A 25,620-nucleotide genomic window follows, 5' to 3' on the forward strand; every position below is an offset into this window, starting at 1 on the left:
GCTGAGACGGACTTGAAATTGCACTTTTGCGCCAGAAGATGCAAGGCGCGGCAATATTCAGGAATACTTTCGTCTTGCTTTTGTTTTCTTGTCCCGAGGACGTGGCGAGCCAATATTTCATTTTGGGGTTTCACGTAGGCTTTGTCTAAGAGAGCAATAGCAGATTCATAGGTTTGACAGTCCTTGATGATGATGAAAATACTAGATGACAAATGGTTCGCTAGCAGTTTTAATTTTATATTATCCGTAGCATCGGTGGAAGTATGTTCGGTGAGAAAGCTAGTGAAGGTGTACAGCCAATGCAACCACTTATCTCCAGCCGCGGGGGCCGTAGGTTCAACGTCAAACCGTTCCGGTCGAAGATATCTCGATAATAAATGCGATGACTTATCATCTGATTCTTTCTTCGGATCCGTCATTATTTTTCTAGTTAATTAAATTGATACATAGAAACGAAATACCAAAGGAAATTGGCTTTAATTAACTAGAAGTATGCATAAGATAATTAGACATATAGGAAAGACATTAGGTTTCTAAAACACGTATGTCAATATCATAGACAATATGTAGAAGGCAAAAGGAGATTATATGTCAACGTTTTCATGTTCATTCGAATACCATAGTAGTTATCGTAAGTTTAGGTGTATTTTGAGGATAAATAAAATAAAGCCATATAAAAAACGAAACCATAGTATTATATTCTTTATAATTATAACCGTTGTTTTTTGATGAAAAGTAATTTAAACTTGAATTTTACTTATTCTATATCTTCTCCTTTGCTATCAAAAGACTGAGGGGCTACCGCGAAAACCGAAATTCGCAAATTGCGGGGATCTTACTCTTTTGCTCCAATGAAGGCGTAATTAGAGTGACAGAGAAAAATGCCCGCAATTGACGATTTTCGGTATTGGCGGTAGCCCTACTGGTTAGGTTTTCGAAATAATATGGCGTTCAAAAACAAGCAGCATCATCAACACAAAAAAGCATAACACTATATTTTACTTGGTCGATTATTAAAAATAATAAAAGGGTATTTAGTAAAAGTAATAAAAATATGATAAACAAGTTTATGTTTACCAAACATACATTAATTTTATTGTGTTTTTTTTTTTCGTTAATTCAATCGATCTCAAACGCTCCGTGAGCAAATGGCTATATGTTTGGGAACAGCCTTTTCGCGAACCATATTTTTAAGATCATATTTTTTTTATTAACCACCTTACGAAATAACCAAATAACAATAGCGAAAAAATAATTGAAAATGTAAATATTGCGGCCAGTAACGTTCCGATACTTAGATACTCTCGTGCCGCGCATTCTATCCACTGTCAACGTCAAACAAGCCCTCCCCCGCCCCTCACCCCTCACTCCATTTACATCAGTCGGCACTCCGGTTGTCCGGTCCTCCTCCTCCCTCAGTTGAGCTTGTTCGGTCGAGCTTCTTGGGCGATTTCGTGATTGTTACAAACCGCGATGCTTCGGAAGTGACTTTTTCAGTGCTAAGTGAACACAAATCCTTCCAAAATGTTGGCCGACGGAGAAATAGTGGGCGACGGATCATGGAACCTCATGGTTTACGTGACCGATCTGAACGAGAAACGCACCTTGGTTGTAAAAGGTGACATGCACATTGGAGGAGTGATGCTGAAATTGACAGAACTCTTCGGTAAGTTTGTTATTGTAACCTTTAGTGTAGTCCTTGATTTGTTTTCTACAATGAGTCATACTTGATAGGCTATAACTTGTGTGTATGTGTGTACTTTAGTGTGTATGTGTGTTAAGTATCTTGTTTCTTTTACAGCTGTTATGTTATTAGTAATTTAGTTCACTAATAATAAATTAGGAACAGAAAATTGGTTGAGTCATATACATTTTAATTATAAAAACTGACCTGTACTCTGCATGTTAGTATTGTGAATCACTAAGGAGAAATATAAAATGTTTGTATTAAACATTTTAACAGTCTGTTATTAGTAATAGTTTAGTAGTCTTATGGTATTAGCTGCTGCAATCTGCATACACATTCAAAATCAGTAAATTGTATAGGTTTTACATGGTGAAGAGATGCCTTTTATGTACACAACAGTTTTGTTTACTAACGAACAGTCTGCCTGTGTTCATTTGAAATTTGGAATTCCTTATACTGTTTTTATAGGTGTGTGTGATTTCATTTGCCATATCAATATCAAAGTAAACTTATTTGTGATTATGACTACTATGAAATACATTTTGTTAAGGAAAGTCAAAGCAAAATTATTGCAACTGACAATTATTGCCAAAGAAATCTTGGTCTTACAAAATGCTATTCCTAATTGTTCTAAATTGCTGTTAAAATGTGTAATAATTAGAATGAATAAGGATATCAAAATATGTATCCTTATAATATTGCTCATACAATTGGCATTCAATAGCCATAATTAAGCCTTTAGCCTCAATTTATTTCCCATAGCATTTTAGACTTAACTATTTCCTTGTTGACTATTGCTTAAGTTCTGTTATGGTTTTAGATTGATAAGTAAACAATTCAACTGTTTCAATTAAGCCATTGCGTCCTAAAATTAAATATTTTGGTCAAAAATTCAATTATTATTTTAAAACTCAAGGTCATTTATTGGTTTGACCTTTGAGAGTTATAGAGTATAATAATTCGGACAGAACAGTGGTTTCACCATAAAAAATAAAAATCATGTTTCAGCCGAAGATTTGGTTTAGACTATAAAGCTGCCAAACCTTTCAACTGCTCCGAAATTGTTGGTAGTGTCCGACCAGTTACAGTTTTGGCACAAAAATCATGTTTTGACCGAAGGTTCGGTTTTACCGATACTAAAAAGGCAAGTGAAAAGGTCAAGCAAAATGGAACCTTCAGTTTTAGCAATAAATCTAGTTTCGGTCAGACATTACTTTTAAGTACTCAGTATTTCTCTCTTACAAGTAAAAGCCACTGTCCCAAATGGTCTTCTTGGCTATAATTGCAATCTCCGTCCTCACATCCACTTGTGTATTCCACTAGCGTTGTAAACTGGTTCTAACCGCATTAACATTTTATCAATATTCATAAAATTCATCATTTGTAGGAAGTCAACTGGTTGATACATTGTATGTAAGTACAGTCATCATCAGAGATAATTAGATAGAATAATCTTTATTTCACAGGTGCATAAAAAAAAACTGTTCTCCTACTTCTCCTTTATTGTGGATAAAGGAGAAGTAGGAGAACAGTTTTTTTTTAAATCTTGCTAAAAAGCGATTTCTTTCAGAAAATTAATTAGTTTTAATATTAATTAATATTTAAAAAAAAAATATTGTAATTTGCGTTTTAACTCAGCCTCTATATAGGTCTGATAAAGTAAAGCTATTAATATATCAAGTGAATTTTTCGACTTGCAGGCCAATTCGAACGTGCACTGACATCCGAATGAAATTTGAATCATGTTATTTAGTTATCGTGCGTCTCGCCCGCGCCAATACATGTACGGACAAGTACTAGCGAAATGCACGATAACTGAATGACATAATTTAGATATCATTTTGATGTTTACGTTCGAATTGGCCTGTACGGCTTGTGCATGTTGTGGACTGAAAAAAGTCCACCTTTACTAAAGCCAAACTAAAGCTAACTGTACAACCTATACCTGATTAGAAACGGCAGAGCGAGATAACCTGCTTTAGAGCGAGAGGGAAGATGCGCGTACGCAAGCACGCGTCCTTCGCGGCCGCGATAAGGGGAGGGGGAAGTTTTTGACCGCAGGTGAACCGATCAGTTATGCGGGCTATCGGACTAGCCCCTATAGCAGTGGTTCCTAACCTTTTCAGTCCGGTCACCCTTATAACTAACTAGGGAACCTGATTTTACCCCTCCTCCCAATGGTAATAAAAAATAAAACGTGTACGTTTGTTGTATTGTTATATTAGGTTAGCTTATTACCCCCGTAAAATACCAGTTTTACCCCCACGGGGGTAATTACCCCCAGGTTAGGAACCACTGCCCTATAGGATGTTGTTGTTTTGTTTAATCAAAACAGCTTGGATAAGGGGTTAAAAAAACATTCTGTTCATCACATACCAGTATGATAACAATTTGTGATGGTTTTTTTAAATAGCTTTCCTGAGCCGATTTTGACTTTGTGTAGAATTTGGTAAACTTCGATAGGAAATATTCTTCATAAACTTCCGGAATATTCCGTTAAATGTTATTAAATCAACTCTTCTTCTGGCCTATCCTTTCAAATGTGACGTGTGTATAACCTGTTCTAAGCTACATATTTGTAAGCCAATTTATGGACAACTTCGCTTAGTAATTTTTGCGTGAAAACAGAAAAACCTAATAATATTGCGTATTTAGTTTACCCCAACTAACTACACACTTGGCCTTTTTTGTACACATTTCGTATTGCATATGTCGCAAAAAAATTATGCAGCCATATTTACCAAAATACATCGGAAAAAGATTTTTTTGCCAAAAACGTATTATACGTAGATATTATTTATCATTCATTGTACATATTATCGGCTCCGTTACCATATCGACTTAGAGCCATGTTAGGCCCCACGCAACGCCTAGAAAAACCACAAACAATTTATTAAATATCTCACCTACGCGATAAAGTACGGAATGGAGGTCGGTATTCGCCCACTTCGCTAAAATGTATGTTATTGTAAGACACGTTACTGCAGCAATTCTGCCGCGCTTAGCATAAGAGCAGGAACTCATTTTGAAATCTCTTTCAATTGTAGAACATATCGTACAAGTACGAAGTATATAATTGAATGACATTTCAAAATGAGTTACTGCGCTTATGGCGCGACAGAATTTTGAATCACACCTTTGGTGATGTCAGCGTGATCGTATAGTAAAGAATCATACATTAATAATTCATCATCTTAATAGAAATAATCAGCTTATATTAATATACCATTGCTGCACATTTATGGCATCCAATATTAGGCTACAATACCGGAATTAATACCGGTACCTATTGAAGTTTTTTTTTAAGGAGTGATTTCTTGGCCAAAGGCAAAAATCTATTCCTTAATAAGTTAATAATGCTTACGCTATATTTTTGCAAATATGTCGGCCAAGTATTTTAGACATTAGAAACACTTCAAAGTAAAGATATCCGGTGTTACCGAAAACATTTATCGAACGGACCGAAGCAGGTACAGTCGACGTCAAAGATATGTCTACACTTTTCGCCTTATTACAAAGGAGTAAGGTGCAAAAGTGTAAACATATCTTCCGCGACAACTGTACAATGTTCATGTTGAAACAGTTTTGCAATCCATTCGTTTGCGACCGGTTAATAACAATAATATCCCGTTGATGCTAATTCTGTTTTGCAAGTAAATTGCATATTAAGTCAACATTTGCGTAATTTGTATTATTAGATACCTGAGCTTCGTATTTCACCTCATTTTGTTGAGCAAAACTAACACTATAGGTTCCATCAACATTTTATACGCAATAATACATCTGTTTGGATACAGTAACAATGCAAAGAGCTCTAGAGATGAGGTGTAATGGTTCAGAGTTAGAATAATTGATTCAAGCAATGAACACTTGGTCAAAATCATGAATTTTGTGTCTCATTATCCTTATCACTTACTGTTACTGCTGTGGCACGACAGCTAGGCTAGGGTTGCCCGATGGTCGGGATTTGGCGGGATCCTCCCGCTTTTAGCCTGTGTTCCCGATTCCCGACAAAGTGAAAATTGTCCCGAAAAACAGCTACACGTTATAAAACAATAATTTCAAGTTCCGAACTGTCGTCGACCGTAGTGCCAATAATGTAAAATATCGTTGTTTTTACCTACAATTACCTACTTAAATTTGAATGTTGTTTTTTTCCCGACTTAAGTGCCAAAATCCCGAAAAATTGATATTTTTCCCGATAATAGCCTTTCGATCTGGCAACCCTCAACAGCCCGAAGTAGATAAGATAATATTAAATTTAAAAAACCCCTAGGCCCCTACGCATATCAAAAACATTGAATTTTTTTCATGGTAGTTGCCCTAGATTAAAACGTGTAAAACTACAATTATGCGTTAAATTGAAACTACATAAACAACTGCTTTAAACCAAACATTGCATCGTATCGTATTCTGCTCAAGTAATCATACCAAATACCAACGATAAACTAAATTGTATCATTTCCTACACGAACATTAATAACACATGTCACAAGTGTCACAACTCCGTGTTTCTTGGACAATAATAATCGTTAATTATCGGTGTATCTGAGGTCCTGACCCTGTCTGGAGGAAGTCTTTCCCTTCTTTAATTAACTACAAAGAATCGCCGCATATCAGCAGCATTGGCTTCTGTCATTGAGCAAACCGCTATTTCAAGAAAGCCGAAAGACAAATAACATAACCATTCGGCCTGATTCGAACTTTAAGAGTTGTTTCCCACTGACGTCCAGTTTTTTGCAGGATCCTGTTTTCTGTAGTATATGCATGCAGGATCCCGCAAACAGAATCCTCGTGTGAAAGTTACTATATACTATACTATTAAAACGGGATCCTGCAAAAACCGTACCCGCAAAAAACTGGACGTCAGTGGGAAACAGCTCTAAGATACGCCAAAAATTTGCTAAAGATACGACGAGCACGAAAGAGTTACGTGCTCGGTCAGAGGGATTATCTTGACAAAAAGGAATTCGAAAATCGTGTATTTGCCTCAAGAGCGAAAAGCGAGCTTTTGCTCATTCAAACGATAGAAGCACAACGAACGAAAGATCGAAGTGGCTTGCGATTAAAGGCCTGATTTGAAGAAAGGGCTATGAACAAGACTCAAGTGCCGTGTTAGGACTCCCTCAAATCTCAAGTGTCTCTCCACAGTCTCATCTCAACCCTTTTGAACCGAAAATACTGCTATCTATACCGCTATAAATTACTCCGCAGTAGCAGTGAGGGTGTTTTTTTTTGAAGTTTGATAGATAGAACATTTATGAATTGCATACAGATGTCTATCAGAATGAAAAAATGAACTGTGATCTACTCTGGTCTGGACACGTCACTAGCGTAGCGATATTTGTACAGAGACTTATACGCACATAGAGGCCTTTTCCGCGTTTTCAGATATTTGTGAGCACCTTGGCCGCTCCAATATATCCGATGGCGACTCTACATTTTGATTTGAAAAGTGTACACCTTAAAAGTCTTAAAACATCAAACATTTATTAACAGTAAATCGAACATTATAGTCGAAGTTAAAGCGGAAAGGAAATTAAAGAAAAATTTCATTTCATAGCCATCGTAATTACTTTCTATCGGTGTAATAACAGTATATATATCGCAAGCTTTTATTCATCCTCCAATGCCTGTATTTAGTTATGTATCTTGTCCTCATTTTGGTTCTTGTTTGTTTGGTTTATATTCCTCGTTAAATTACTTTTTGCCATTTAACTTTGCTGGATCAATGAATGAATCTTTTCGATACGGTGTTTAAAGTCTTTAACATTTCACCCTTCAAGCCATACTCAGATTTAAGGCGGTATGCGTAATCCAACCTTGAATGGTTTCGGGTCTTGCCTTTTTAAAGAAATCCAATGCCGGCGACACTCTTGTACCTGTAACCTTCATGGCTGTTTCATTTGCATACGTTTAAAAACACTGCGATAATACGCGTATGTCCCATTTGAGCCCTTTTTAGGGTTTCGTACCGAAAGGGTAAAAACTGGACCCTGTTACTAAGACTCCACTGTACGTACTGTCCCTCTGTCTGTCTGTCAGTCTGTCTGTCTTGTCTTTCTGTCTGTCTGTCTGTCCGTCCGTCTGTCTGTCTGTCTGTCTGTCTGTCACCAGGCTGTATCTCATGAACTGCGATAGCTAAACAGTTGAAATTTTCACAGATGATGTATTTCTGTTGCCGCTATAACAACAAATAAAATAAATATTTAAGTGGGGCTCCCATACAACAAAACGTGATTTTTGCTGTTTTTTGCGTAATGGTATGGAACACTTCGTGCGCCAGTCCGACTCGCACTTGGCCGGTTTTTTGAAGATTCTAACTTAAGAATTTTTGATGTAGAAATTGATAACATGGTACACCAAGCATACCTACCTACTCGGGCTGCGCTACCAAAAATAATGCTGAATAGTAAATGTAGTTGCTATTGTTACACAACGGCTTTGCCAGAGATAAGATAATGAAATCCGTTTGCGTAACTTGGTACGTAAATATGCATGGAGATAGCAACGTCGACAATATTGAAGTATTCAACCAGCAACAAAAGGTGAGTGAACGACCTGTTCAAAATTGTGGCTTTCCATTAGAGAAGGGTCATTATGCTTCGTGTGCATTAAGGACCATTGTCTCAGAATTTCTGTTGGACTTTCAGATAAAAAGGTCCTTATTGCACTTGAAGCATAAATACCCTTCTGTGATGGAAAGCCACAATTATTCTGTATAAAATTCGCTTTCAATCTTTGTGTGTCGATATTTGATGCGTTCCCGTTGAAAACGATTGCTTTTACAATCTTGTAACTTTGTTGACCGAGCGTTATTACTTATTAGAGGTGTCCGTTACTAGCATTCCATGAAATTGTCCCGTACGAACTGAAACTTTCTGAAGATTTGCAGGTAATAAGTGTTTCCTTATGTTCAGTTGACGTCAAAGATATGTTTACATTTTTCGCCTTATTACAAAGGGTTAAGGTGCAAAAGTGTAAACATATTTTTGACGTCGGCTGTCTCTTCTACAGGTCGTAATTTTCAAGCGATTCTCGTTATTTGCTTTTGTTGTTGTGGGTTATGTATTTAGACGCCTCTTATGTACTGTTATCAGGTCATCAACCTCTATAACTGATCGCCTCATCAGCATAGCGAGACAATGAGCGGACGATCGCTTATCAGCGGCGGCCGCGAGCGGAAACACGGAAATATGGACGGACCCCACATTCACGAGTCGTAGAAAATACAGTCAAGTCGGGTATTGTGTACATTATTGTGCCGTACCAGGCATAACGAACTTAAAATTAAAGAAAAAAAAAACGAAAAAGCAAAAAGTCTCCAAAAAGTTAGGAAAGTTTTGGATGGTTATGGGATTTCACAGGAATTAACTTTTTAACGGGCAAGGTCCTCCAGTCAAGCCTCATTGCCAGCCTCAGTCCTAAAAATTCTGCTTAAGGAAAATATACAAAAACATGATGTATAGTAATTTTTTCCTTATACTTAATATCTTATTCTGATTAATAACGGGTTAAATGATGTGGAAAATTCCCCATAAAACAGACCTTGAGCAGTATCTTTTGATATGGAAAATTTTCCGTCAGCCATCAGTAAAAACTGACTTAATTTGAAAAAATCTACCATACTGCCGTTGCTCAAAGATGTCATTAATTCGTAACGCCATAATGCCATGCCAGGCATCCCATACAAGTCTTCGGATTGCACATTTATTCCAAATAGGCAGTCATTATATTCAGTAGCCAAGCCGACGTAATACAACAAACTTAGTTAAACTGGACAAATAAGGGAAATGTTAAGCTATTGTGAGGATCCTTTAGGTAAACTAATGGTATTGAATTAATCCTTATCTAGAAACCAGTAGCATCATTGACAAAACTAACTAATCATTTATAAGCTTTATTGCGACTAGATAAGGTGCACTAATGGTCAGTAAAAGAGCTGTTAATACAGATGTGTTCGAAGTATTCACGTTATCGGGGACAGGGAACAAGGAGCGTATAAATGTAGTGATAATCCCGGTAAGAAGGCCGTTGTTGTACTCACAAAGTTAAATTTATGCAGGCATGATAAAATGGTCATTTAAAGTAATGTTAGGCTTAAAGGTTAAAAACGCTCATAGAAAGAAAAAGAAACGACTTAGCCGAAAAGCTCAGAATGAGTCGTGTAATTCTCTTTTGCACCAACGCATTGGAGCTGTTTTTCTAAGAATCATAAGATAAATTTCGTCTTGTAGCCATTTTGGAATGGCGAGAATGTGTTATGCGCTTTTTTGTACGCTCAATTGAGCGCCATCATTTATTAAGCTTAACGCTAAACATGTCACCAAGATATTTATCACTTCAGTTTGCAAAATCACAGGGTAAAGTTACAATACGTTGATTTTACTTGCATTGCATCAAAGAACGCGTCTCTACTATCTCTAAGTACCTATATATGTATGAAGCTATCGAGAGCTTTAAAAGTGCGCTAAGAAATGCCCTTTTGACTCGAAACTGATAAGACCAGTGTACTTAATACCATCCCGTAAAGGCAGCCGGACACTAACGGTCGCGCGCATTCTCACTTCACTGCCACACGACTAATTGCTTAGTCTTGCGAATGTCTATGTTAATGCTTGCTTTCCTTGGGCTTTCTCTCGGATTCTGTGCTGCGACCCTAAACTGCATTTTCCATGTTTCACTTGTCACTTTGAGCACCCGTGTGCGGCAATCGACGCCTTAAAAGGTGGCTTGCGTCTTAAACTTCAGGATGTAATTGTTAGTCGTAAACTGGTATTGGTGTCGGCAGAAGAGTTGAGGTGAATGATTACACACAGGCTCACACAGCTACATAGAAAAGGTTCTTAAATGAGGAAATGTCTGACTTTAGTGCAGGATATTTGACCTAATAACATTGAAAAACTGTTCGGCTTATCTTCCAGTAGATAAGATGGTAGTGAATGAACAAATGTGACTAAAGTTTGCAATATTTCGAAGAAACACTGGTCATTCTTGCAGCTGGCCTTAAAGTTGCTATATTTACGAAAAAGGAACACTAATTAAAAATCCAGCTGTCGTAACAAGACATGTTGTGTGCGTGACCTTAATATATAGGTCGTATCAAGACAGCGTGGATTTTATATGAAATTGTGGACATTTCAGTACAAATCTCGCGCCACTTCCTACTTATGAATAGTATGAATTCACCTTATGCTCTTCTGAATACCTTTTCGCGGTTATGGAAGTGGCTTCTGTCATATAGTGTTTTGTTTTATTTTATTGAAACAGTTGGGATATTCTTTAGTGGTTTCAATGACCCCATCACGTAATATGTCGAAACGTTAACTAATAGGTAAAGGTAAGTATATATATGAAGCGTCGGGGGCTGTACTGAACGGTTATGGCTACTAATGATAGACTTGGGGCTAATGTGTCGTTGCATCATCATAATGACTTGTAAATGCAGTCTAGGTTTCAACATGCTAGTTGCTTTTAAAGAGTATCTTTAGAGTAATCGAGGATTGTCGTTTTGTTATACTACAACTCAATTAAGATATGCCTGCACTGCATGCGTTTAAAACATTTATGCTTTGAAGATTTTAAGGAACATTTGATACCAAATACAATATTGAAGTATTGAAGAGCAGTGATTATAAACAATATCTTTTTGACGCGACGTGAAACTTTCTAGCCCCCCACTTGCATAAAACTACACTGAACTTCACTGAAGAGCAATGATATTGTAAACAAATTGTTTGACCGATTTTCAAGCGCTTTTTACGTAACTGATAACGATATGCCCACGTGTAAATATGAAACACTTATGCAAATGCATACATTTACCTATTCTACATCTGATCACAATTACACCTTAATTTCTTCGCAATACGGCTCACTATTGTTCAAATACTCGCTGTCCAGTCGCCATCAGATATATCGGAGCGGCCAAGGTGGTCACAAATATCTTGACACGCCTCTATTGTCAAGGCGTTAGAATGCATGTTCAGGTATTTTTAAACACATCGGCCGCTTCGATGTATCCGGCGACTGTCCATGGCACAACCGCAAGACCGCAGCTCAGAGTGATTCAAGATTGCGGATGACTCCATATCGCGACGTGAGTATGATTCGGACCGGTTTTGCCGGCCAGTCATCTGACGTCAGATGGGCCTTACAAGGTGATTCCAGTGTGGTTTTTAAATGCATTCCACGCTAAATATGTCATAATGAGGGAACGGACTGCATTGTAGTCTTGTGGAGAAATATAACTATGTATATAAAAGAACAATCAATATGTAATATTCATAAAAGAGCGTATTAAAACACTAACGTCTGTATAAACAACAAGCTTTCAATCTTTCACCATTATGAAGCAAGCCCGAATAAAAAAAAGGAAATGGACTTTACATAAAGAATGACAGATAAGATTGTACCTATGAGCGTGACAATATGAAGGGTCCACGGAAAGAACATGTCTAAAGACACTTTTGTTTTATTAAAAATTTGATTTTAATCTCAAAATGTTTTCTTATCACGAAGAGAGACATTCCAGTTCAATTTTAGCATCAGACTGATATATAAATAATGACTTATAGAATTTGCAACGCGGTTTAGGTACTGATAATGTAGGTACATAAAATAAACTAAGACTTACTGATACAGTTATCGGAACATTTAATTAGTATTTCAAGGTTTTCCTTAAGGCGACGGTAGCGGTGGGTAAAATTTCAGATTCTGTCAATTTACCCCATTTCACACACAAGCTCACTTCACGCACACTACCTCACTTTACTGGGACAGGTCAGTGACCCATCATGTTTTTTTAAGATTGGACTTTTAGTTTAGTATTGACCACTAGCCTCCTTTGAGGGTAAAAGCGTTCCATTGAAAGATGAAAGAGAAACAATGCATTTAATCTTGCTTTCCTTGTCTGTTCATGTCACACGTGACGTACCTATTTAATTCATTTGATTGTTGACTGTTTTACTACCTAATATTGCTTTGTCGAGGTTTTGTACAATTAAAGCGAATAAAACAAGATGTCATTAAGTCAGATGTAAAATGTTATTTACTACTCTATACGGTTTTTCATAAGGTGCAAAATCCATTCAATAGGAATTTAAATAAATAAAGTTTCAGCAGGGTGGCAATTCCATTTTGGCGGATAAAGCGAAACAGAATAGTTCTATCGAACCTGCTTACAAATTTTCACGAGAATCAGTTGAGAAATGTGATCTGCAAAGGAGAACATACAAAAGCATTTTTGCCCAAGCTGAAACGGAGACCTTTGCTAACGCTCGGCCAATGATGGTTTAGGTACACCTATAAAAAATGGTTGTCCCTGCTGTAATTTTAATATCTTTATATTTCAACCGGTATAGTTTTACCTTCAAAAATAATCGGTATCGCTAAACAATAGCGGTACCTTACTACTTATACGTTCACGAAATCGGTATCTGCATAACTTGATTGTTAGTAAACTAACCTGAAAAATAATCTCAAAATCACCGAAACATTTATGTACAGTCACCTGCAATAATATGTTACGTCATTAGCGCCAACTTTGCCTCCAGGGAAACTTTGCCCAAAACGACAATTTTAAACAAATTCGTTAATGTAGAAAAAATATAATAGTTATGGCCACCCTGCTATTTTTAGTAGAATATAGGTTATATTTCTGACAAAACTATATACCAAACTTGTGCATAACTTGACTTGGGAATTTTGATTTGAGCGAGTTGTCTAATATAGGGTATATTTCGGCGGGCAAAAAATTTATAAATAATAAATGCAAGTAGAAAAAATTGAGAACCCTTTGACAAATATTTCCGGGTTTGAGTTATAACACATGAAGCATAGATTATGTCTATTGAGATTTAAACTAAAAAGGCCTAAATACACAAAAGTTTTAGCGGTGGGCAAAGTAAGGTCACTGTGGGCAAGTCCGTCTACAAGGCAAGTCCGTCAACACGTTATAACTTTTGAATTTGAAGGCGTATGCGACTTTGGAGTCCAGTCGAGTAACCAGTTTTTCACGCTAGTTACGGCACTGTAAAACAGATGGCGCTGTGACAACCAACTTCAGAGCAATCCGCCTCAACAAGTCATTTCGTGTTTTGAACTCGAAGTCATAGTGCGACAACCGTTCGAAAAAATTTTTTTTAAAATAGTTTTTGAAAAGATTGTGCATCAAAAAGTAACTACGTAGGTAGCATAAATAAATAAATAAATAAATAAATAAATATTAGGGGACATCTTACACAGATCAAACCTAGCCCCAAACTAAGCAAAGCTTGTACTATGGGTACTAAGCGACGATATACATACTTGTATAGATAAATACATACTTATATACATAGAAAACAACCATGACTCAGGAACAAATATTAGTGTTCATCACACAAATAAATGCCCTTACTGGGATTCGAACCCAGGACCATCGGCTTAGCAGACAGGGTCACTATCCACTAGACCAGACCGGTCGTCATAAGAACCAGTTGTCTTTATTCTATTTTTAAAATATCAGAAATTAGCTAAGTTTTGTAATTATACGTTCCACAATTTATCATATTAAAATTTGACTAAGTTGGAAAGTCCGTCTATTATGTTCAAGGCAAGTCCGTCATCGGACTTTCGTTATATCAGAGATTAGCAACTGTTTTTGCGACTTTAATATTATAACCATTTGATAAGGTATCAAAAAATCCTCCTGACTTTGCACATGATGTTACTTTATTAAATTTTGATCTCAGTAAATTAAAAGAAACGATTAAAATTCATTTTAAAATTACTATTGATCTTTTATTTCGGAAATCAAAAAAATAATTATGTTTAAATATTTTCCAAAAAAGGTTTACCACCCCATCTTGGTAGTATATGCCGGACTTGCCTTTGTTTTAGAAAAATGGTGTTTATTTCGAATCTGAACCGTATATTGACAAGTTTAAAATACACTTTTCATTGTCTTGATCCGTTCTTTTTAGGAATTTGACTACGAACATATACACACCCATAGATTGGCTGATATCATAACTAGACGGACTTCCCTTAAACTGCACGGGAAGTCCGTCTACTCGCCGAATTTTAAAAAATGTCATTGTTTTTGCTTAATTTGTGCTTGAAATGATCTGTCACTAAGGCTAAACTATTAATTATTAAATTCTTCATCGTATGCGATTACAAGCAGTAACATAGGTGAATAATTAACGGAACTAGATCACTCCAAAGTCAAAAAAACAAAAAGTATGCCGGACTTCGCCACAGTGACCTTAATCCGGTAATTTGGCATCCATACCAACATTGCCCACCACCAAAAACGGATTAGGGTTGTCACTTTCATCTAATTTACCCAACTTCGCAAGTAAAAGAAGGTTATGTTTGTACACTAAAATAAGTTTATAAATATATACTGTATTTAATTTGTCTTATTATCCTTTATTTAGATGTTTTATCCCGTTAACGAATGAAAAACACAACAAAAATCATATTTTTGGCCATTAAACTATTGTAACAGATTTTCTCAAAAGTGACAACCCTAGCCTTTGTAAAATGCTTAGGCGAGCCTTATTTGGAAATGGGCAAAAACGGGTAGGCAACATTGCCCAGCAAATTTATTTTAAAGTTTTTACACTTATCGCTAAGTTATTAACAGGGAATGGTAGGATTGCCCAAAACCTTTAAGTGATCCTTAGACATCATCATCATACGAGCTGTATTTGAATACCAAATTGACGTGGGCAATGTTGGCGAAAACCCCGGATATCTTTGCCCGCCCTCTAAAATGCAAAAAAATGGGTAAAAAATATATTTTTTTCAAATAAACTGATGCGTTTGATCACAATGGACGTGCTGAGCAAAAACAATCATATGTGATGTTTTTTGAGAAATTCGTTTAAAAAAAAAAGCGGGCAAAGTTGGTGATAATGACGGTACCTACTCTTCGAACGCCGCAAAAATATGTGACATGTTCTTATGGTTCTACAAATAAGATCGTGTCAGATATTTTTGCGGCCTTCGTTGTGTAACATAAATTGCAGGCGACTGTACATTTGGAATAATTATTTTATTTAGTTTCAACGAAAGTTTCAAGTTTAGTACGAAAATACTTCAGATATGCAATATGCACAAAATGTAGACCTAATCGAAATAAAACATTGCTTTTTATAGGTAATTTATAAAACATTCGATACATAGGTATACATAACAATAACTAGAGCGCCATTGGCCTGTAAGCTTCATCTCGGTCTCCAAAGCCGCAAAAACTCGCTAGTACTTTCAGAGAACAGCACGTACACGCATTATACATATAGACGGAACGAACGGCATAATCATTATCATTTATTCGTCGCAATCCATGGTATTACAGATCTAGGTACAAGACTTTCAGGTATTACTTATACGAATTACATAACTCTTCCTGTTAATAGGCAATATTTTAAGATAAAACTTGTATAATATAATACAAGATTACAATTGTCATCAAAATTCATTGACGTACAGAAGTCAAATACGTTTTTAAACTGACGCAAAATGATACCAGCATAATAAAAATTTATCCCAATCAGTAAAGATGAGTCTTTAAACTTTTTTCATTTTAAGCGAGTTTTGAAGGAACATAATACTTAAATTCGACTGTAATCGTATTGTTTTAAGATAGTTTACTGCGGTTTTCAACCATTATAACAGCAAATCAAATTTAAATGAGACGAAGGCAGATATTTATGTACCCTATTTTTTGAAATACAATTTATCTACTGGTATACTTTCTCGTGTGAGTATATGATTTAATGTCAATATAATTGTCAAAAGCAAGAAAATCAAGCTGTCATTTTCATTTGAAGAAGTACACGTGTGCTCCGGTGTAGCCCCAACGGGCATCTGACTTGAAGAAGAATTTTGAGTGATGTCGTCAATGTATGGAAATTGTTCGAAAGTTTACATTTGAGATTGAATTTCTGTGTTGTCTTTGTGAGTAAAAATATAAATCGATAATAAATTGGTAGCTGAATTATCTAGCTTTCAGAATCATACAATAATTCAATTACTGTCAAAGACAAAATTGTTTTGCTTCTGTCTCAAACGGAACTCCATATTTTGATTTTTTGATACTTTTAGTGTCGATTTGTAGAGAATAACAGCAAATTAAAAATATAATGGCACAAAGAGTCGGTACACGGTTTCTTCGTGAACAAATTTACGTGTAATTTAATGCAATTATTAAACACTTATTGAACAAATTATGGTTACAAAGTGAGGTCTAAATCGAAAACGTCATATACCGGCCCCTTAATTAACGATAACAATATCCTTGAACTCAAGTTTATCAAGTAAGTTTTTCCCGTGACTTGTCGTAAAAGTGGTTGGTGCTTAGGGGTCATCCATTAATTACGTCACACGTTTAGGGGGAGGGAGGGGGTCAAGAAAATGTGACATATTGTGACATGGGGGAGGGGGGAGACACAAACTTTGTGACGTCACTTTAACTTCATCAGTAACCGAATTTTTTTTTTATATTAAGTATTTTATTCGCTGTACATTTAAATAACAAGTTTTTAAAACGATAATCGTTTTTACTCTTTTAATTTTCTTTCCTAAGCAGTTTTGGGACTAGAGATGTGCGCCGATGGCAAAATCATCGGCGGCGGCGTCCGATGATTTTTTGACCGGCGGCGGCGGCGTGATCGGCGTGAAATCGGCGCGGCATATTTTTTGATACTGCATGAGAACGTGGCTGTAGAAACTCTATATTAAAGCCTTCTGAGTATTTACTAGGCTATCCAAAACATATTATGTGTGTTTTCTAAATTATTGCCGAAGATTATATCCCATCATGACACTTGTCAAGCATTTATTACCAATACCAACCTAACGGTTACCAACGGTATGTTTAAATATTAAAATAAAAAGGATACTAATTAAAACCAAAATATTACTTTGTTTATGTTTAAAGGATACTTTAAAACGCTACATTTTAGGCAGTATTTTTACTTACTTTTTCTACTCCCGTACTTTTATTTGTCATTTAAAGGGTCGTGCACACACCTTTAAAACCCTACCTTATAGTTGTCAAGACAAGTCTTTAGTCTATTCCCCAAAAAAGAATTTGTGCATACACGCAGTATCTTTTTGGCGATTTTACGATACTTCGTGTAATGACCACTTAAAAAATATTGAATGAAATACAGTGTAGCCAACCGTATTTTAAATGTCATCTCTGACAAATAAGTGAACCATATACATTTTTTTTAATTTCATTCGTTCATTCATTTTTTTCTCGCCCGTACCCTCCATTTTTACTACTTCTTGAATTAAAAATATTTGTTAAATTTACAATTCTATTTCAAAGTAAGTGCTTGGTCGTAGAAAAAGTATTGTATGCAACGTTGTTTAACTAAGTCCAAAAACACTCGTGGCGTCTTTATTAACAATTTTCGGCTTCGCCTCAAATTGTTACTCACGCCACTCGCCTTTTTTGACCTCACTTAAACAACGGTTGCATAAAATACTATTGTAAGTGGAATACAAAAAAACACAAAAAAAATCTTTATAAGTTAAGTCTTAAATCTATGTATATTGACTGTTCCCAGCCGCTGTCGCCTCACCTAGGATTTGTTACGAAAATGATGAACTACATACTTTACATTTTTCTGAACTGAAGTTTAACAGAATACATGTAATGTTAGATTAAAGATGTCATAGTTTTCGAAAGAAAACGTCTCTGGCGGGTAGATTCGCTCATCAGAATGTCTTTGAAGTGCTCCATTTTATGGAATACTAAGGTCTACTTTGTTTTCTTTACTGCTAGCTTAGTGATGATAGTTGGTGATTTAAGTTCCTATAAGTACCTAGGTATAATTGTTTAAGTATAGCCTATTGCGAAGCTTTAGACTGATTTTTATAATTTTGATTGAAATATTGTATATTGTTAAGTACAAGAAGCTGATAATCACCATAAAATGACTAAGAATTGATCGTGTGTAATTTTAAATGAAATTGTATATTATAATAATATTATACCATCATAATATTGTATATTATTATAATAATATTATGTAAATATGAATGACGATCATAATATAAATTCATGTAGATTAGTCTAGCATAATTTATAATGTAATTTAATATTATGAGAATAAATATCTAAATCTAAATCTATATAAATTAATAAATATCATTTATTTATGTATTCCACAATATACAATTTCATTTACGTTCTACAAAAAAGCTGTGCGAAAAAATATCAAATAATAACCTGAGATCCAGAAACTAGATCTTGTTTAAATTAACACTAAATCGTTATTACAGCTAACACCGCAACGACAAAAATGATGCTAATTTGGTTCACCGGCAAATAATAAGCGAAAAAGCATAAGGATCTTTAAATTATACGTTTGATACTATCTATTCACTACGCAACATGGAATAAGATACGATAGGTATCAAAATTTCCCACGCCGATTATACGCCGGTCAAATTTATCGGCGGCGGCGGCGTGGAAAAATCGTCGGCGGCGGCGGCGCGGCGGCGCGGCGCACATGTCTATTTTGGGTTATAAAATTACTAATATTTATATCGTCAAAAATATTTTGATAAAATATTAATAATACTTAGGTACTTACTTAATTCGATTTGGCGATTTCGTAGAAAAAATGTGACGTCACACTAGGGGGGAGGGGTTTGCCAAATGTGACCAAATGTGACAAGGGGGGGGAGGGGTCAAAAAACCTAGAAATTTGTGTGACGTAATTAATGGATGACCCCTTATTTGAATAGCTTGCCTACTCTACGAGCTGAATATGTCATGTCAGGTCATATTCAACAACTTTGTTACAGGACCATACCATAAATAGTACTTTAAAAAATCTGTCTCTAGAAAACCGAAATGTTCATTCAGTGGCGTAAAAAGTTCTGACCCCCATTTCTTTCTTTCGAAGTTGTTGAAATGTATTAGAGAATGTAAATCAGTTTATAAAAAACCGGCCAAGTGCGAGCCGGACTCGCGTACGAAGGGTTCCGTACCAGTACGCAAAAAACGGTTTGTTGTATGGGAGCCCATTAAACTTAAATATTTATTTTATTCTGTTTTTAGTATTGTTGTTATAGCGGCAACAGAAAAACATCATGTGTAAAATTTCAACTGCCTAGCTATCACGGTTCATGAGATACAGCCTGGTGACAGACAGACGGACAGACAGACACACAGACATACAGACGGACAGACCGACACACGGACAGCAAAGTCTTAGTAATGTAAAAGCGTCCCGTTTGTACCCTTTGGGTACGGAACCCTCTAAACGACCTGTGTGCCAAGTTTTTTCCAAATCCGTTTAGCCGTTACAAATTCAAATTTAAGTGCAAACATTCCCATGCCAACACTATTGCAATGAATTCCCTTTTCACCTCCGTTCCATTCCTTTGTTTATTTTAAAACCCATAAATCTATATGGTGCTATGAAAACTACATACCCGTCCCAATTCAGCTTCTATTTATACTCGTCTGACTTCATTCGGGGTAGCCGTGCTAGAAACACAGCCGTATTCCGATTTTAAAAACACTAAACCAATATCAGTACATCCTGCTTGTTCTAATGGACAGGTACACGGGTGCAAGCGAGACGCGCTGAGATTAGTGTCTAATTTTTGAAATTGGAATAAGTGTCACGCACGTTTCGACGCGTATACGCTTCGTCGAGGTTACTGTTGATGTTTTGCCAAAGGAAAACCGTTAGCCAGGTGAGCGGAGATGAATTTTGAAAATAGAACCGACCGACGATGAATTTTGAGAATAGGCGAAGGTGAACCTTTTTGTACTAGGTACTAAAATTAAAAATGTGACATAGATGATAGCCTGTGGGCGCAGCACGGTTCCATTTTTATCGTCTATCACTATGCGCGTCCCTTTCGCACTTACGTACTTGTTAGAACGTGACAGGCATGGTGACAAGGGATAAAAACGCGACCGTGCTAAGCCGCCTGATATGTTTTTCCTTGATTTTAGAAGTACGTGGATTACAAGTTTACAACCAATGCTATTGGTAGGTTCCCGGCACGTCTTCTCTCATCTCCGCCACAGTGGAAATAGACCAATAGTGGGACCGGATTTTTGCACTAAAAGTTTTGATAATTCTAAAGATGAAAAAGTGATACTTATCTGACATGGGACATATTTTTAAGCATATTTGTAAAATATGACGAAAAGTTAGAACGAGCGTTAGATATAAATTAGGTATTTATATATTTTTAGTAATGATTTTTTAATATTGAATTAAAGTGCAATGTTTAAGTTCCATCGTTTATAATATGTATGACGCTTTATAATGTAAAATTATTAGAAATTTTTTTAACGTGCTTCTTATTCAAACTACAAATTAGCTTATTATTTTGTCGATATTGAATTAAAGTTTAATAAATCCACAACAACATATCTAAATTCTTAAGTTAATAGGCAAGCTAAAAATTTAGAAGAATAAGATATATGCTTTAGAATTAATATGCGTTTTTTGTCCTATAATATCTAATATTGAATTAGAGTCTGTAAAAATAAGTCTATTACTATAAAATAATATACGCAGCCATATTATGGAAAATAAGAAATTTCGGTGTGTAGCTTGCATTGTAATAGTAAAATATATTTAAAAAGGCGCGAAATTCATACATACGCCGCGCTGGTCCGTCAGTGTCGCCGGCGCGGCGCCTGAGACCCTATCATAGCCTACCTATACCTCGCCCCTCGCCTCGCCCCACCTGCCGCTCACAGCACTGTCTGTCTTTTCTTATCATTCATTTGTTTGTTTACTGTGGACATATATAAATTAGATGCGGACATTACGTGAAATTAAAGGGGTCCCTTTGTTTCCCATAAAGTTTTAAGTCATAATGTATTGTTTGTCATATAAGAACCTTCGGGCTCTCGAATTAAGGTTTATTTTTGAATGGCCTTAGTAGCAGTGTGATAGCATTGACTCGGCTCGGAGAGTTGGCGATTCATTCGCCGAGTTAGCGGATCGGATACCAAGTTATCAGTTAGTTTAGTGGCCGAGTTGATTAGGAAGAACATTTGAATTTCGAAATTGTAATAAAAATGTACATGATATTCACAACTATTTTTTACCATAGTTTGTCAAAGGACTGTCTCATTTCAAACATAGAGAGAATCATCATACTATCTTTGACTTACACTAGTACTAGCACCCAAAAGAAAAGGATGAATATAGTTTTTTGTTTTTATTTACTGACAAATTGGTTTGACCGACTATACCTATTTCTGGTTCCTATTGTCATGTCCTGTCCTATTCAACGTCAATATCATATTATGTATATTATAAACCAACTGCTCAATATTACACGTATACATATTGAATATACAATAAGGTAAGTGACCTCACCTTATTGTATATTCCGTGTCGGCCGTATATGCCTATATACGGCCCACCTTAAATTAAAATGTTTTTTTTTAATAAACAGGATATTAAGTATGAAAAACTCACTCAAATAGGTATCTTATTTATTGAAGTTTCTTCATTATACCAAAATAGGTATAAAAATATTACGATACTCTTGGAAAATATAACTTTTATAAAAGTCCTATTGTGGGCCTTATTGAACACTAGCAGGGTATTACTTAATCCCGCAAAAAATAATAATTTTGACAGTAGACAATAACAGATTTTATTGTTTTTAACTTAAGAGTTATACATATACAAATAACAATATTTGGTACTTCACAACAAGAGGATATTTATAATAAGTTAAAAATAATTCTTTTGGGCCTTATTAACTAAAGATATAAAAATTGTCTAGTTTACGCGAAAATAGTAGGTAACTAAAGTCACTAAACATAAAGCTTTATTATTATTATGTTTTAACATCTGGGGGCACGGTAGTGCCCCCGCCAAGACGAGCAAAGCGCAAGGGCACTATCTACCTTTTCTCGAAGCGCTTCGTCGTTTTTTGGAACCCTCATAACTTGGGGTTGGATTATACTAGATAAACAAAGTTCTCGGACTTATTAAGCATATCAATTGCATAGCTCTTATACTTTAGATTTTATTCATATCTAAAAACTTCGATTTCGTCACTGACTCACTCACTTGATGATTATCAATACCTTTAGGGTACTTCCTGAAGTCCTCTAAGAAGCTGAAATTTGAATCTGTAAGATAGTTTTAGTACACAAACAACAAATAAATTCAAAAACTTGAATTTTTTAATCCCTAAGGGGATGATGAGGGGGTTTAATCTTGTATGGGGAATCAATAATCGCTGAACCGATTCAGTTGAAATTTGGTATGTAGATAGGTATTGTTATGGGGAAGGATATAGAATAGATTTCAACCTCAAAGTTTACCCTTACGGGCTGAAGGCAGATTTCAACCCCAAAGTTTACCCTTACGGGGTGAAGGGTTTATATGGGGAATCAGTAAGAAGTACATTGTGTAACAGATGCCCCCAGATACTTATTTCAGGATTTTTAATAGTAAATCACCCCCAACCCTTTAAATTAGGGGATGGAAGATTGTCATAAGCAACTTACAAAAAGAAGTGAAATCCCACCAAAAACATTTTGATGTAAAATGTTGCCCAGACGAAACCATAAGGCTCGCACTGTCAAAAAGTTATCAGATCTCTTGCCAAGCTTCTAACTCTACAAGCCCTAACTTCACTAGCTCTACACCTTAGTCAAAGTATGTAGCTCGGCCGTTTCGTTTCTACAAGAACTATTGTATGTATAATAAAAAAACCGCCCAAGTGCAAGTCGGACTCGCGTTCCAAGGGTTCCGTACATTACACAATTTTTAACAATATGTTTTTTTAGTGAAAAGTGAGTAAAATGTCTTTTAAAAACCCGTAGGGATCGGATCAAAAACTAAGTACTTAAGTCCGACTCACGCCACAGATTATACAATAGTTCTTACGAACAGATACTTATCTCTCAAACAAAACGCAAGCACCTACCGTTTTGATACCTACACAAAAATACAATGGAGTGACCTTCAACGCGCCGCTCCCCGCACCGCGCGCACCGGCACAACGCTAGGGTTGCTGACGCTTAGAAATGATAAATAAATACCCACTTAAACAGAGGAGTGAAATAAAAGGAAAGCTAAATCTTAAATTATACCTAATATTCCGATTATGCTTTAGTGTTTGCGAAATAGTCATTTTAAAAGGTCATATGTCCCTGCAGTAACCGCAGTGTTTACGCCGTTTTATAAACCGCGCAATAATCCCAGCAAGAATTAGTTTTAAAACTTCGTGTAATTTAAAACCAGATAGAGATTAATGTTACATAGTAAAGAAAAATAATAGAAACCCCATGAATAAAGGTAATTAATTATAAGTTAACCAGAGCAAAAATGAGTAGGCACTTTCCGGTGTAAACTTACTGTCGTTAAAATAAACATTTACCAAAATAAATTAAAAATTTACTACCTATTTCAAATAGATAGATATCTAAATCTATACATTTGTCACACATATTAAACATTACATGTTTAATTAAAGAAATTCAATAGTAGGTAGGTACCTACTACCCGCGCGATTCGAACTTTAAGATATCGCGCCGTTAGACTTCACTAGATATGAAATAGTAAAGATATGTGACGTTCCACGGCAAAAGGTACCTTATGGCGGCTGGCGCTTACGCTTATTATTATCGCCACTCCAATATTCAGTCGGGGCAATGGTACCTTTTGCCGTGGAACGTCACATATCTTTACTATTTCTTATCTAGTGCATCTCAAATTCATTTCCCGAATCCCGCCGTCCGTGTAACTATCGTAAAAATTGACAGTGCGGCGCGCGGTGACGTGCGTACGTGAGCGCGTGTGGCAACCATCTGGCTTGCTTTTCTACCGTGAACGGGAGCAGATTCGTAGGTATTAATCCGAGCTCGCGCAGAGAGTTCCATAGGCCTGCTCACGCTTAGCTCCACATTTCTAATAGGTTTTCCTGTCATCTATAGGTAAAGAGCTAATATGTGTATTTTTTTCATAATAAAAAGACCCAGTAGTTTCGGAGATAAGGGTAATGTTAATTTTTTGCCTGTTTTCATAAATAACTTCTGGTTGACGTAACTGGTGACCGAAGAGCTGGCGGCTACCTCGCACAACGTATCAGCATTGCGATACAGCGAGGAAATGCCGCCAGCATCCTTGGTACAATGCCTCAAGGGCCTATTTTAGATTTAAGCTAGTTATTAATTTCGTTAAGTAGTACCACTGTATATATATTGTATGTAAATAAATGTTTTGAACACTTCTAAACTATTTATTTTAAAATTATGAAAAAAATATATTTGAGATTCTAATTCTAAAATGAGCCCCTTCATTTGATATATAACAAAGATATAGTTTTTTTTCTTCTATTTATCATTCATCTCAAAAGTGACCCCTTTATTTAAATTTATATTACATATTTACTTTACATGTATGTCTTTGGGTTATAGACAAGTTTCAACTTATTAGTCCAGTAGTTTCGGAGCAAATAGGCTGTGACAGACGGACAGCCAGACAAACGAGTGATCCTATAAGGGTTCAGTTTTATTCCTTTTGAGGTACGGAACCCTAAAAATAATGATTATAATAAGTTTTTCACCTTATGCCCATGTGGCGGTAGCAAAACAGCCAAGCCACATATTTTGACTAAGGTGTAGAGTTAGTGAAGGGGCTTGTAGAGTTTGAAGCTTGGCTCGACAAGAGATCTGATAATTTTTTAACAGTGCGAGTCTTAGGCTTATGGTTTCGTCTTAGCAACATTTTACATGAAAATGTTTTTGGTGGGATAATTTTTTACAGTATAAATATTTATTCGTAACAGTTAGTATTATCTTTTAACATGATTTTTACTGTACATCTGGGCCCTATTTCACCAACGTGACAGGTGCGACATTTGTCGACATCACTGTTACTGACGTCACAGGCCTTTATAGGCTACGGTAACCGCTTACCATC

General features: G+C 36.0%; 1 protein-coding gene across 2 annotated transcripts in view; it reads left to right on the forward strand.

The window, feature by feature from the left end:
* Positions 1 to 1,396: 1,396 nt before the first annotated feature.
* The window catches only part of LOC134799094 (unc-112-related protein-like), an 82,623-nt gene continuing 58,399 nt past the window's right edge, over positions 1,397 to 25,620 (forward strand). For both annotated transcript variants that reach the window (XR_010145332.1, XM_063771485.1), the window contains exon 1: positions 1,397 to 1,674. Coding sequence is in view for 1 of the 2 variants with exons in the window: in XM_063771485.1 (XP_063627555.1) it covers positions 1,525 to 1,674 (150 nt within the window). In the remaining variant the exon portion in view is untranslated. The remainder of the gene's footprint in view (positions 1,675 to 25,620) is intronic.

This window comes from Cydia splendana, chromosome 18 (assembly GCF_910591565.1).
Source record: "Cydia splendana chromosome 18, ilCydSple1.2, whole genome shotgun sequence".
Classification (NCBI taxonomy): Eukaryota; Metazoa; Arthropoda; class Insecta; order Lepidoptera; family Tortricidae; genus Cydia; species Cydia splendana.